This window comes from Chionomys nivalis, chromosome 8, assembly GCF_950005125.1.
Source record: "Chionomys nivalis chromosome 8, mChiNiv1.1, whole genome shotgun sequence".
Taxonomy (NCBI): domain Eukaryota; kingdom Metazoa; phylum Chordata; class Mammalia; order Rodentia; family Cricetidae; genus Chionomys; species Chionomys nivalis.
The window spans coordinates 28,703,237-28,718,330 of record NC_080093.1 but is presented as its reverse complement, the minus strand read 5'-3'; the positions used below and the strand labels follow the sequence as shown (position 1 = coordinate 28,718,330).

Here is a 15,094-nt window from a genome sequence, read left to right as displayed (position 1 = left end):
TTAGACATTTTCTTTGAGACTTTTCTTGAATAAATATTAAGCTATTGAGGCATTTAGTTTCTGTTAATCCAATACTAAAATTCTTCACCTTTCCTCACCTCTTCTGCCTTTTATGTTCTTTCCATCCCTTCTTTGGCAATGTTCCTTGAGTCTTGGATTGGGTAATATATATGTCCTACTTCTGACTGGCCATTCAAATTCCTATTACTTTGACCATTAGGAGTGTCTGCAGTGAACACTAGCCACTGCAGAAAAGAAACTTACATGACAAAAGCCAATAGCAGCAATAATCTGTGGGCGTAAGTACAGTTATTTATAAGACAATTTAAATTTGATACATTATGTATATGTAGCAAAACAATAGCAGCTTCTCTGATAGGGTCTTTGACCTCCCAAGCCATATGCTTTTGACCAGTTTTATAATGTCAAGAATTACAGTTTTCTGATGAAATCCTCAGCTTGCCTATACTGCTAGTCTTGCTAGGTAGCCTGTTTCAGGGATTCCCTGTCTGCCTTCTGAGGCAGGAGTTACAGGCAGACCACTATACCTAACCAAACTTTGGTCTTGCTTATATGGCACTAAGCCATCTCCCCAGCCCAACCAAAAACTACCCATATAAGGACTCTTCTAAGCCATGTATAGGTGGCATGCCTGTGACCCCAGTACTAGGAAGGCAAAGGGAGAATAATATGATGCAAATTAAAGGCCAGCCCTGATATACATATTGAATTCGATGCCAATCATGGCTATTTTGTAAGACTCTTGTCTAGACATAAACATAAAAAGGATCGTTCTGTTGATGATAGAATGGTTTAGAACGGAGCAAAACAAGACAGTGTAGAAGGATCTGTTAGGACCCAAAGCAAGATTTGGGGCTAGAACTGGGGGGAAAATCCAGCACCTCAGGATTTATTTGGGAAAATTAAAATGAGAAAGCAAACTCTAGGTGAAACATAATTGGGCTTTAGATTTTAATAATACAAATGGAAGCGTTTTGGAAGGCTAAAGCCATTGTTACTTTTACATTTATTTTCACAGTTTTATACACATAGGATGTACTTTGATCTTATTTTTCTTCTACCTTATAGGTGAGCGAAGCCGGTGTTCATAGGCCTCATGTTGGTGGCATTCATGGTCGCAGCAATGACGGGGCTTACTCTCTTGTGCTGGCTGGGGGATTTGCAGATGAAGTTGTAAGTGATGATACCTTCTTTAGAACCTATCTTGATCATTCATAAAATACAAAAGTTGTGTCTAAAATGCATAAAAATGGTCTTTTTAAACATAGTTTTTGTTGAAAAGATTGATTCTATATAAGTTATAAGATGTAGCAGTGTCTATTTTTTACATATGTTGGTTTAGCCTATACAGTTGGTAACTAATAGAATTATATACTCTTTGGAGCTTATTTTTTTTTTAGTAAATTAAGCCTATTTTTAAATAATTGTAGATCCACAATTAATAGCATTAGAAATGATATGCATCCTTTCCCAGGAGTTTCATTTTGCTGAATTGTTTACCAGATACTATCACAGCCAGGATCTTGACTCCACAGTCAGGATGCCAAATGCTTCTGCTCTCAAGATTTTGTTGTTATGTTGTCCTCTGGCCCTCTAACCCCTGATAACCACTAATCTGTTTCCCATTTGTATAGCTTTGTCACTTCAAGTTTTATGCATTGATCATGTAGCCTGTAATTTGGGGTATAGATTTTTGTGTGTGACTCAGCATGACTCTATGGTGTGGACTAGTAGTTCAGTCTTGTTTATTTCTGAGTCTATGGTATAAATATATCACACTTTAATCATTTACCTAGTAAGGAGTACCTGGTTTACTTTCAGTTTTTAACTATTACAGATAATACTTTAGTCAACAGTTGTATATATCGCTTATGTCAAAAGTGCAATTTCTGGGTCAAAATATTATATGTTTGTTTTACAGGCATGGTAGAGTATCATGAGATGAATTAAGGCTCTATCTAGATAGCTTTGAAGTAATAATTAGGTGGGGAGGTGAGGATGAAGTTACTGGTCTGTGCGACTAGGCTTGATAGCATGAATTTGTACAGTAGTCTATTTTTAGGTAACTCCTTTAGCAGATTGTGAGGTAGAGTAGAGATTGGAAAATTGTGGGATGGGAATGTAGCTTCATGGTAGAGTGCTTGCCTTGAACACACAAGGATATGGGTTTGTTAGCAGGGTGGGGTTATGGGAAGTTCTGTTTCTTGGTGGTGGCAGCCTTATATCGTTGAGCAGGCATAGCTTTGTTTGTAATCTTCCTAGGCCGCAACCATACACAGGCTACTTCATGATCCAGAAAACACAACAAATCTAGGCTGATTTTTTTTCCCTTTTGCTTTAATAGAAAGCTTTTGTTGGCATAATGATTGAAGTGCAAATGTGTATAGAATTTTAGCCATTATTTGGTTGTTTGCTGCTTGAAGAAAGTTCAGGATTATTTTTCTTCTGCTTCAATCACTGTTTAGCTTAGATTGTGCCTATTCTGTTATGTGCTCACTACCTTTTTGTTATAGCATTCTCATTATTATAACTTAAAAACTTGGTGATTATGAATTTGGGTATTCTGGAGTTAATCCAGAAACAATGTGAAAGAAAGATTGTTTCTTGTCAATTTAGGAAGTATTTTAGTAGGGCATGGTGGCACATGCTTGTTATCCCAGCACTTGGGAGGTAGAGACAAAAGGATCAGGAGTTCAAGGTCATCCTCAGCTACACAGTAAGTTTAAAACCAGCCTGACATTTGTCTCAAAAACAAGTAAAAGACAGAAGGAAGTAAGGAGGGAGGGAAGGAAGGAGGAAAGAAAGAAGGAGGGAGGGTGCACGCTCTGGGCCATTGTGGATATGTTTATTAGAGGGCCTTCAAATGGAATACACTATAGGTTAAATTTAACTCCTTACTAAAAATAGAGATATTAAATATTTCAAAACCTAATGTTAGTTGAAGGCTTGAGAGCCTATAGAAACACTTGTTTGTTCATTGATTCATTCATAGACAGCATCGTGCACTGTGTAGCCCAAATCGATCCCTTATTTTATCTAGTCTTCTTTCTTCACACTTCCTAGTTTTAGGGTCACAGCATGCCCCACCATGCTTCCCTCAGAAAAACACTTAGAATGCACACAGTTTCAGTTAGGCTTTAATCCAAGGGGAAAACAGTCTGGGAAGTAAGCAACCTTCAAAAAAGAATTTAATAGGGAAAAAAACATCATTGTCTTAGATTTATCTTGAGTTTACAATGAAAAAAAAAGTCCTGGACTAGTGGGTATTCTTTCACCACCAGACCTGGCATCCTGAGTTTGATCCTAAGGACTCACACTGTAGAGGGAGAGAACTGATTCTGTAAGTTGTCCTCTGACCTCCACACACAGGCCGTGGCAAGTATATGCCCCACCAGCCAAATAAATTAATGGGAATATAATTTTAAAAGCCAGATAACTAGCCAGCTAGTATTGCTAGAATAAATTATAGACTGATAATTTTCTAGAGTTATTTTGTGCTTTGAATTGGCTAAGATTTAGTTGTACCTATGTAAATTTGTAGCTACTACAGAAATTATTGGGTTGTAGGGTTTTCTAACATCTCTTTTGGGCATATTTATCAAATTTAATAGGTGTTGAATACTACATTTAATTTTCAAATTATTTTCCAGGCTTACGTTACTAATAGTAGTAATGCACATTTTTTAAACCTAAGTATATCATGAATGAATTCATAATATGAAATATACAAAATTACTATGTTATTAGAACTCGAAGGTGAAGCTTTTGTGTAAACTTAACTTTATAAACTTTATTTAATGTCCATGTCAAATATGAATGTTCATCAAAAAAATTCTGTATGATGTAGATGACAGCCAAGAATTCCATCATGGAATGTTTCTAAAAGTGACACTGTTGACAAAGAACCTGCAAGCTAGTGTTGATATGTCAGTTACTATTGAATTAAGTGAAATGTTTCTAGCCCATAAGCCCTTACTTTGTAAAATGTTGTGTATAACTTAGATACACACATGAGAATAACTGTGTTTGAAGATAATGGAAACTAGAACTTTGAACCAAAATCTTTAGATCAAATGATAAAACTTGAAAGTATACTACACATATTATTACATTTTACTTTATTTTGGTAAATTCTCTGAGAAACATGTCAATAATGTCTTAAATTAATGTTGTGACTAAAATGAGAATTGGTAAAATTACACTCAGGTTTAAACATCTCACTCTAAACAAATCTTTCCCCGTAGGACCGAGGTGATGAGTTCACGTACACTGGAAGTGGTGGTAAAAATCTTGCTGGTAATAAAAGAATCGGTGCACCATCGGCTGATCAAACACTAACAAACATGAACAGGTGCTGTTCTAAAGACTGTACGAACTAGGGGTTACTGAAACTTAGATCCTATCAGGATAACTTGTCATTTCAGCTGTAGGGCAGAATCTTCAACTAGGAGTTACATGAAATTAAAATTCTTTTGGTTATTTTGTTAATTTTTAAGTGGCATTATTCCCCCTTACTTGATACATGTGGTATACGTGAGCAAACATGTTGACATTTCTTCCCTTGAAAGAAAGGAAGCTATATGACTTAAGTGCAATTGGAGATAAGGTGGCTTAAGTCAAAAACCAAAGTGATGCTCTCCTTGACACTTTTATCTTTCCTGTACAAGTTTGTTTTAGAGGTGACTCACTAATGTGAACTAGCCTTTTGAGAATAGGTAAGTGAAATGTCAGGTAATTTAATCAGTCTGCACTCTAAGCACTTTTAGAATTTGTATTAATAAAGTGACTTCTTAGTTATAAAAATATGTTGCAAAAGATCCACATTGCATTGGTTTTAAATACTAGTGTCATTCTTACTACTACGGGATACAAGTTTTCATTTCTAAATATTTTATTTTATAAATGCATGCTGATGTTAACAAAAATAACTGAAACCCTAGATAGCAAAGATAGCTTTATAACTTGTCATAGTAAAAATTTTGTAAACTATATAAAAGTTAAGAATTTTTCTATCCTATAAAGAGTATTTTAGCATTGAGTAAAAATGATTATTTTTGCACTTTGAATATAAGGCACTGAGTTTTAAATATTGTCCCTTTACTTTCTTATTAGTATGTCAAGGAAAGAATATACCAGTATTATTTCAAGACTTTATACCAGGTTACATAGAATCTTGGTTTCGTGTCTTGTATATTATTTCTGACAGTAGGATTATTTTACTGAACTAGCAGAGGAGACACATCAGATGTACTGGTGAAATCACAATCCTAAAATAGGAATATAATCCTTGCTATCCTTTTCCTACAAAGAAGACAGCTCTTTAAGATGAATGACTTAGAAGTCAGAAATAGCCTGATATTTTTTTCAGTGAACCTGCATCTTAAATTGATAATAACATTGTATGGAGGTTTTAGGAATCCAAACTTAGGTCCTCTTATAAGGTGGCATTTTACCTACTGAGCCAACTCAAATTTTAACCCTATGTGTTAGCAATGTTTTTCCTTCACCGAGGTTAGGAATATTCCAACTTGAGTAGATTGTGCTACGTTTAGAACTGGATGTTCATCGAAAGTTCTTATAGCATCTAATATAGTCACTGATTTACCACTGTATGCTAAGAATTTTCTGCCAAAACATGCTCCTTCTGCACAGTGGTTCTCTTTGTTGTGTGTAATCAATAAACCATAGCAGTCTCAGGGAACCAAATTTCTTCGCTGTCAGAATTTCCCTGGCATTTTGATGCACTTGAGTTTATCCTTTGTGGAAATCTTCAGAGAATATGCTCATGTCACACTTGTTCTTAATATCCTTTAGAATTTTCAGAATTTTTACTGTCTGGAATGTGAAAAATCTAGAAAAGCTGTTTGTTCTTTGCTGACAAATTTATTTTTCTGGATTTCTTTCTACATTATTCCAGCAATTTACCTCATTTCATCAAAAACTGACTTTTAAAGCAATCACTTTAGTTTCCCGACATTCTCCCTTTTCTCAACAAACATTATCTTAAGCAGACTCCATGTATTTCTAGTTGTTCTCTATTATACGTGGCACAGATGTTATTACTTTCAGAAGAACCCTACAGGCTATCTGGGAACCAATCCCCTGGCTTGGGGGTGACATCAGAAAACTGATTTGTCTTCTCTTCTGGTGGGGGAAAGCATAATCCTATTGTCTGGAATAATGTGGAAAGAATCATAGGATCTTAACCATCAGGTAAGGAATAATTTACCTTAATTGAGCTAATGACTCGGTTTATATGCTTAAAGATTGCTTGGTATAAAGACGTTGTTTTATTTTTTTTTAGGGCATTGGCCCTAAACTGTGATGCTCCATTGGATGATAAAATTGGAGCAGAATCTCGGAATTGGAGAGCTGGTAAGCCAGTCAGAGTGATACGCAGTTTTAAAGGGAGGAAGATCAGCAAATATGCTCCAGAAGAAGGCAACAGATATGATGGCATTTATAAGGTGCTCTATCTGGCATGACATCTCCTTGGTCATTCTGGGGCTTTTAAGACATGTTTACCACAAAGAACTACTCTGGGTGGGCTAGAGAAAGGATAGGCTGTTCCGATGGCATTTCTGCTCTTCCACAAATGTAAACGATAGATGACATGAACTCTTAACTTTATGATTTTGAAAAATGGCTTTGCAAGTTCCTAAGGCAGAGTTACAATTTGGGCCAGATGGCTTTCTTTCTGTTTTTTTCTTGTTTGGTACTGATGGGGCTCTAATCCATGATTTGTGCACACTGGGCAAGTGCTGCACTCTAGACCCAAGGTTTCTATATTTTGTATGTAGTCTGTATGATAAAACTATGTAAGTAGTTTGACCATTATATATTTTGGTTATTATGTATCTTTAAAATCCTTTTAATGTTAATAATTACAATAGATTTTTGACAGCAGAATACATACAATATAAAAGTGTATTTGTATACTTATATATAGAATAAACAAATCAGCTACCACCATTTTTCTCTGCCTAATTTGCAAAATTCTGTTAATTTGTTACTATGTTAAGTTTATAGAATTATTTCTTTATGTAAGAACTAGATTAATAGAAAATAAGCTCATAACAATGTGTTAATAATATTCTTGACTTATTTACAGTTATTATGACAAAGCAAATATTCTGAAGTTGCATTAATTATAGCAGATTTATTTAAACTATTAATATGATGGTGTCGTGGTTAGTCTAAACTTTAAATCTCAATGTAATGTATAGGTAGTGAAATACTGGCCAGAGATTTCATCCAGCCATGGCTTCTTGGTTTGGCGTTATCTTTTAAGAAGAGATGATGTTGAGCCTGCACCTTGGACCTCAGAAGGAATAGAACGATCAAGGAGACTGTGTCTGCGATTGCAGGTTAGACCTTGGTCTGCACTGTTCATGTGCTAAAGAAATGTACAGTTATCTCTGGGCTTTTAACAGAGTATCATCATGTTACTGTGTGACTGTGCTCGGGAAAATCTGGACTTGTTAGTGAAAAGCAGAAATTTTTTTCTTTTCAAGTTTCTTTAATTCTTCTCTCATACATTGCATCTCAATCACAGTTTGCCTTTCCTCCATTCCTCCCTGTGCCCTTTCCCCCAACACATAACCCTTTTATCCCAGATCTACTCCATTTTTCAAAAACAAATGAACAAACAAACAAAAAAATCCCGCAAGCTTCCCAGGGATATCAACCAAACACATCAGAACAAATTACAATAAGGCTAGCACAAATCCTTATATCAGGACTGGTAGGGGCAACTCAGTAGGAGGAAAAGGGTCCCAAGAACAGGCAGAAGAGTCAGAGACATCCCCCTCTGTTAGGTGTCCCAAAAGAACACCAAGCAACACAATCATAAGTTATATGCAGAGAACCTAGCTAAAAACTCAGTCTATTGATTGTTGGTTCAGAATCTGAGCCCCCTAGAACCCTAGTTAATTGATTTTTGTGGCCTGTGTTCTTGTGGTGTCCTTGACCCCTCTGTCTCCTTCAGCCCTTCCTCCCCCCCTCTTCGGCAGGATTCCCATGGCTCCGCCTCCTGTTTGACTGGGATCTCTGCACCTGCTCCCATCAGTTGCTGGATGATGCCTCTCTGATGTCAGTTGGGCTAGGCACCAATCCATGAATATAGCAGAATATCATTAGGAATAATTTCATTGACTTTTTCTTTTCTTTTTTGCCACTCGTGTTTGACTTCTGATTCCTGACCTCCCAGGCAGTGTCAGACATGGGTTTTCTCTTGTGGCATGGACCTCAAGTTGGACTTTGCCACTTTGTATACCAGGCTGGCCTCAAACTCACAGATCCGCTTGCCTCTGCCTCCCAAGTGCTAGGATTAAAGGTGTGCACCACCACCGCCTGGCCTGTATCTCTTTTTTTTTTTTTTTTTTTTTTTTTTTTTTTTTTTTTTTTTTGAGACAGGGTTTCTCTGTGGTTTTGGAGCCTGTCCTGGAACTAGCTCTTGTAGACCAGGCTGGTCTCAAACTCACAGAGATCCGCCTGCCTCTGCCTCCCGAGTGCTGGGATTAAAGGCGCGCGCCACCACCGTCCGGCCTGTATCTCATTTTTAATTGGACTTTTTGTTGGTTGATATCTAGTTTATTGAGTTCTTTATATATTTTGGATATTAGCCATCTGTTGGATGTGGAGATGATAAATTTTTTCCCATTCTGTAGACTGCCACCTTGTCCATTTGACAGTGTCCTTTGCCTTACAGAAGCTTTTCAGTTTCATGAGGTCCCATTTATTGGTTATTCTTAGTGCCTGTGCTATCAGTGTTCTGTTCAGGAAGTTGTCGCCTGTGCCAATGCATTTAAAGCTATTGCTCACTTTTTGCTGTAGGAGGGTCAGTGTATCTGGTTTTATGTTGAGGACTTTGATCCACTTGGACTCGCATTTTGTGAAGGATCATAGACGGTGATTCTATTTGCATTCTTTTATATGCTGACATCCAGTTAGACCAGCACCATTTGTTGAAGATGCTTTCTTTTTTCCACTGGTATTTCTGGCTTATTTTATGTCCATTGATGTTTAGATTTACATCTAGGTCTTTGATTTCATTTCATTGATCAACCTGTCTGATTTTATGCCAGTGCCATGCAGTTTTTATTACTATAGATCTGTAGTATAACTTGAAATACGAATGTTCTTTTATTGTACAGGATTGTTTCAGCTTGCTTGGGGTTTTTGTTTTTCCATATGATGTTGAGTATTGTTTTTTTCGAGGTCTATATACAATTGCGTTGACATTTTAATGGGGATTGCGTTGAATGTATAGATAAAAAGCAAAATATTTTTAATTGTAATTGGAACTTGATGTTTTTTTTGTAGGGGAAAGGTAGAGTTATGTCTCATAGGAGTGGTTTGCTTTTTATCATTCTCACTCTTCCTCATTCCTCTTCTCTCTCCCCAGCAAATCTGCTTTCTCAACGTGTTACCGCTTGAGTTCTTTGTCTTTTTCCCCTTGGTACATGCTATGATATAAACCCATAAAGGGTTTATGTGAATGTGGATAATGTGGCTACATTCCCCTAAACAGCCTGTATCTAGTATACTTTGTTTCTGAGGCTGTTTCGAAGGTTGTGGTATAAGTTCATCTCTCACTGTCCCTGTCCTTGTTCTTCCCATGAAGCCAACCAGCATTATCCTTTCACTGGGCTCTGCCCACACTGCACACTGCACACGGAGGCAGAGTCTGGCCACCCGTGCAGTTGACTGTGTGTCCTTGAGTGCAAGTCTGTTTCTGTTTTTCTTGTCTTTTTAAACTCCTGGAAATGACTCCTTAGATGAGATCCATCAGCTGTTAGAATAACTAAAATAATTTATTCTATGAATATTTTTAATTTGCCAAATCCATTTTCAGAGGTCTTTTAGATCCCGTGTTGGTCAAAGAGATTAGGAGGAATCTGAGTAGAATTATGAATATATATCTACTATGATGAGTAGTAATGTGTTGAGGCCAGAAACACCTTGAGCGTTAGACATGAGCATTATCACCAACTCATTCCTTCCCTCAACAATAGGTATCCATAAAGACTAAGGTATAGAATGTATCTACCATTAGATCATAGAAAGTTAACATAGTTTCATTTGGGTTTCTAAAATCTTCCATCCATAGTTTTGGGAGATGAGAAATTTGGCACTCCTTTTTTGTTTGAGATTGGAACTACCATTTTCATCTTGTCTATGAATATCATTTCCTGTGCTCCATGTTTTATCTCCACTTCGTGTCTAGTTTTTCTTTTTTTAAATTTTCAAGACACCAACAAAGCATGTGAAAATTTTCTTCTCTTAGATCTGAAGATAAGATCAGTGAATTATAAAGTATTGTAACATTTCACTCTATGAAATTTAAATAAGCATTTTCTTTTTACACCCCTCATCAGTATCCAGCAGGTTACCCATCAGATAAGGAAGGGAAGAAGACAAAGGGACAGTCAAAGAAGCAGACCAAAGAAGCCACCAAGAGGCCAGCTTCAGATGGTAAGTGGCGATGTGGAGCATACATATTAATAACACATTTTCATATAGAGAGGCTAAATTGAGGGACTCAAACAATTATAATAAAAGGATTTTGTGGAGGTTTTGGTTGGTTGTTTTCTGAGAGGACCGGTCTCTTTAATAGAGTAATAACCATATCAGCAAGTATCCTGGACTCAAGAGGTTGCTGTTCCATGTGCTCATCTTCCTTCTAAACATTGTTACAGTTCCTAAGCAGAACTGTTCAAGTCTACTGACATAGTTTATAACTATACCTAGATGAGTGTCCAAGTGCCTCCAAAGTGCTGAAGACATCTGAGTCCACAGAAGCAGTAGAGGCCTTTCAACTCAGCCCTCAGCAGCAACGCCTAATCAGAGAAGACTGTCAGAACCAGAAGCTATGGGATGAAGTGCTTGCATCTCTTGTAGAAGGACCGGTAAGTAACTGGAGACTTTTCTCTGTCCTACTCAGTCCCCTTAGCTGCTTATAAAAAATCATTTTGAGGTTTAATATTCTAATGGTTTGACTGATGACTAAAGCTTTTTACTGACTAACTCTACATTTATAAATTATCCCATTTCTAATAATCTGTGTATTGCCACATGCCCCATGGCTGCTGACTTCTCCTCTCAACCCCGCCTTCTTTTTCCCTGTATCTCTGCTTGGATTTCCCCCTTGGTTCTATTCTGCTTGGCTGTTGGCCAGATCACCTTCTGTATTAACCAATGGTAATAAAACATATTCACAGCATACAGAAGGGCATCCCACATCACCAGTATAACATTTTTCTTCAGTAATGATGCTCTGATATTAATAATGGAAATTGATTTTCTCAAGTCAGTCTAAACTGTATCTTATGTAGTTTTCTAATCAATTTCCTCCACCTTTCAGAACTAACAGGAGTCAGTAAATTTAAACACCTGTAAATTTATTTTAAACTTCTAAGATACTGGTTTTTAATCATGAACTAATTAACTTACATCGAGGTACTCTTTTTGGGAAGAATTTTCACTTGTAAAACTTAATCAACTGAATCTAAAACTCAGCTGAAAGATTTCTATTATATTTCAGAGATCACTAATAGTGTAAGTCTTAAATAGTTATATGATTTTCAAAACTTGTGTGTTCAGCTTTTAAGTAAGCAAACCAGTCTTGATCCATTCAAATGTTTTTCATCTGCAATTGGAAAGGTGGCTCCATGGTTAAAAGCTTGTTCTCTCACAGAACACCCAGGCCCAGTTCCTAGCACCCAAGTTGGACAGCTTACAGTCACCTACAACCTATAATTCCATCTCTGGGGGACCATTGCTCTCTCCTGGACCCTTACAAGCACCTTCCTTCACACGTGCACAGATACCCCACCTCAGTACACATACAAATACACACATAATTTTAAAGATTTTCTAATCAAGTTTTTTTTCTTGGTTTTGTAATCATTAAATTTTAAAATGAAGCTGAGCCTAGTGGTATATTCCTTTAATCCCAGAACTCAGGAGGCAGAGGCCTTTGAGTTTGAGGCCAACCTGGTCTACAGCATATCAATTTCCAGAACATCCAGGGCTACATAGAGAGACCCTGTTTCAGAGGGGGTGGGGGAGAGCTAACAAGGTTAATGTGTAAATTTCATGTTAAGCTGAGTTCACCAAATCAAAAGCTTGAAACGAGAGCTATTTCCTCATTTGATTTATTGTATCTCCTATTTTGTTTGTTAATTTGATCTCTCATGTGTAATATAGTTTTATATCTTTCTAAAGTAGTATTATGGTAGCTGTGAGTGAGCTCTAAGTAAATTATATTTTTCCATCTCTTTCTAATTTTTCCTTTTGCTGTTGCGTTTATTTCCTTTTTTGCAACAGCTAAAATGTCTCATGTGTCTAAAGTGAGTAAAATAAAGAGTATCTGTGCCCATCTAGCCTGGAAGGTCTCCTGTGATTGTTTTACCTTTTTTGTTGAGAACCATTATTGTATTAAGTGTATTAGAAAAGGTTATTAAATACTGTTTGACTTTATATCAAAAATCTATGTGATTGATATCTTGAGTTAGTCTTGATACGGTGAGGCTTAGATTTTGTTTTTTAAGTATCCTGGGTGTGGTGATTTTGTTCTGTGAGAGGTAGTACTTGTTTTTTAGACAAGGGACTCAGCTATAAAGAGAATGAGGTCAGACTCATTTTTCTTGGGCTACACAGAATACATCAGTGTTAATCATAACTTAGATGAACAGTTAGATTTCTTGGGGAAGATATGGCTGGTTAGTGGTAGATAACTTCAGTGAGCTCCAGATAAGGATGGGAGGGGACAAAGTAGCAGATACTACTGCAGTGAGAGAAGCCACCTGAATGAACAGAAATGTGTGGGCATTGATGTCCTACTCTTAACAAGACCTGACATGCCTCATCCAGCTCTTATGACTTGAAGCTGGCAGTTACTCCGAACATGTATTGACATATTCTTTAGTGTATCACATTAATGCTTTATTTGTAATTCAGTTGATTTAATGTTACATCTTTTAAAATGTAACATTTATTGATGTTTTAATTTGAAGAGCTTGTAAATTCTTCCTATTAGTGAAAAAAAAGAAACCTTAAAGAGTATCTATTATTACTATTATAAAAAACAAATGAATGATCTTCTTTATGACTGTTGGAAAACCACCCTTTTCTAGTTTAATAGACACAAACAAGCCAAGCATGGTGGTGTATAGTTTAATCCTAACACACAGGAAGCAGAGGCAGAGTCAAGCTGATCTCTGAATTCCAGCCCAACCCGGGCTACATAGTGAGTGAGACCTTTCTCAAGAAGAGAAAGGACAAATTGGAACTAATGATGGCTTTTGAAGATGCAGGCTATCATTTGAGTATGTTTACCCTATACTTCATTATAAATAAATACTACCCCCCTAGAAAATACAGGATTTGTAAGTTGCACTGGACACTATAGAGCTCTTGTCTAGAGCTGTTTTAGTAGAAAGAAAGAAAGAAAGAAAGAAAGAAAGAAAGAAAGAAAGAAAGAAAGAAAGAAAGAAAGAAAGAAAACATTGTAGCTTGTTACAGGGAAAGACTGACCAGCTAATGTATTTAATTTGCTGGAATCTGTGCAGTGGAACTTACAGAATAAAAACGACAGAGTACTGATTGGCCTTGTGATGAGCTGCCTGTTTCTTGTTGTATGTACAGTGATGGGCAAGTGGTACACCACATTCCTTGGGACGTGGTGTGTCGGTGTGTTTCTTGGTATACCCCTGGGGGTCAGAGAATAACTCACTTTCCACCATGTGGTTCCCGGTGGTGAATCTCAAGTTGTCAGGCTTGACATCAGGCTTGTTTCTGCTGAGCCGTCTGACTGCCTCCAGCTCCCTCATCCCTGCCCCTTTAAGTCAAAAATAGCTACTCATGGTAGCACATTCCTGTTACCCCAGAGCTTAAAAGGCAGAAGCTCCAACTATGCAGAAAGGAAGAATAGTTTGCCGCCTGTTCTGTGTTAGGAAAGGCCTCTCTCTGTTAAGCACAACGCCCAAAATAAAACAAAAGCAAACAAAATAGTTATTACCACTAAACTGGCAAGTTTTGAGGGACTTTGATAAAGTTTCCTTAGTTTCTTTCACTTATTTAGTTAATTTTAGAAAGTCACTACTTGATTTCTTAGTAGAAAGCCTGTTAAAAGTAACAAAGATTTTGTGTCATCATTTAGAATTCATTAGTATATTTGAGCTGTTAATCTTTTCTTCTTTCCTCCTGTTGGGCAATGTGATAGAATTTTCTGAAAAAACTGGAACAGTCTTTCATGTGTGTGTGCTGCCAGGAGCTGGTGTATCAACCTGTCACAACAGAGTGCTTGCACAATGTCTGTAAGGTGAGTACAGTGTCGCCTTCCCTTTCTAGACTGGCCACACAGTGGGTGCCACCGGTTTTAGCGTATGAGTAACCATGGCCCCTTTGCTAGTTAGAAAACTTCTTTACATCTTGATGGTAAATGCAATTTAAGATTTCATGATAACAGTAATTCTCATACCTATAGTTAGATGTATTCTGTTGTACGTGAGCTGAGGAAGGGTTGAGTGGAGACTAAGACACCACAGTGCCACTATTTTTTCCTCTGTAATAGTTGGCAAGTGTTTTACACACTGCACTGCAAACTGAAAGCGCTCCATTTATTTAATAAAATGTCCTTTCTGACAGGATGTTCAGAGAAATTGAGTATTGTGCTGTCTGTCAAGGCACTTGAAGAGGAAAATCAAGCTTTAGTTAAGACGGGATTAAAAGCTTGCTGTATCACGTGTGGTGTTGTGTGCTTATCTAACTTTAATTTTAGTATCCTTTGTGAGATGGAAACATCTACATACATATTCATGCCTAACCGTATGTCAGTAAGCTCTGGACTTAGTACAGCTGAACATACTTCAGAGGACCTATTATGTTTAATGATTTTATAATATATTTTAATTCTGTGCAGCAGAATTCTTTCAACATTAAATAAGGTTAAAGTAGTGGGAAGCATCCCTAGACTTCTCACCTCACTAGCTGAGGAAATCGAAGCACAAGCTACTTGAGTCATTTACTGGAAGTCTCACAGTCTGTGTTAGTAAAGCTATGACTGTAG

The 15,094-nt window shown here is 37.0% G+C and overlaps 1 protein-coding gene across 3 annotated transcripts in view; it reads left to right on the top strand.

Moving 5' to 3' along the window:
- Positions 1–15,094, top strand: part of Uhrf2 (ubiquitin like with PHD and ring finger domains 2) — a 74,308-nt gene that overhangs the window by 57,565 nt on the left and 1,649 nt on the right. For all 3 annotated transcript variants that reach the window (XM_057777035.1, XM_057777034.1, XM_057777036.1), the window contains 7 exons: positions 1,090–1,194; positions 4,266–4,372; positions 6,326–6,488; positions 7,248–7,388; positions 10,401–10,497; positions 10,774–10,931; positions 14,249–14,347. In XM_057777035.1, coding sequence (XP_057633018.1) covers positions 1,090–1,194; positions 4,266–4,372; positions 6,326–6,488; positions 7,248–7,388; positions 10,401–10,497; positions 10,774–10,931; positions 14,249–14,347 — 870 coding nt within the window. The remainder of the gene's footprint in view (positions 1–1,089; positions 1,195–4,265; positions 4,373–6,325; positions 6,489–7,247; positions 7,389–10,400; positions 10,498–10,773; positions 10,932–14,248; positions 14,348–15,094) is intronic.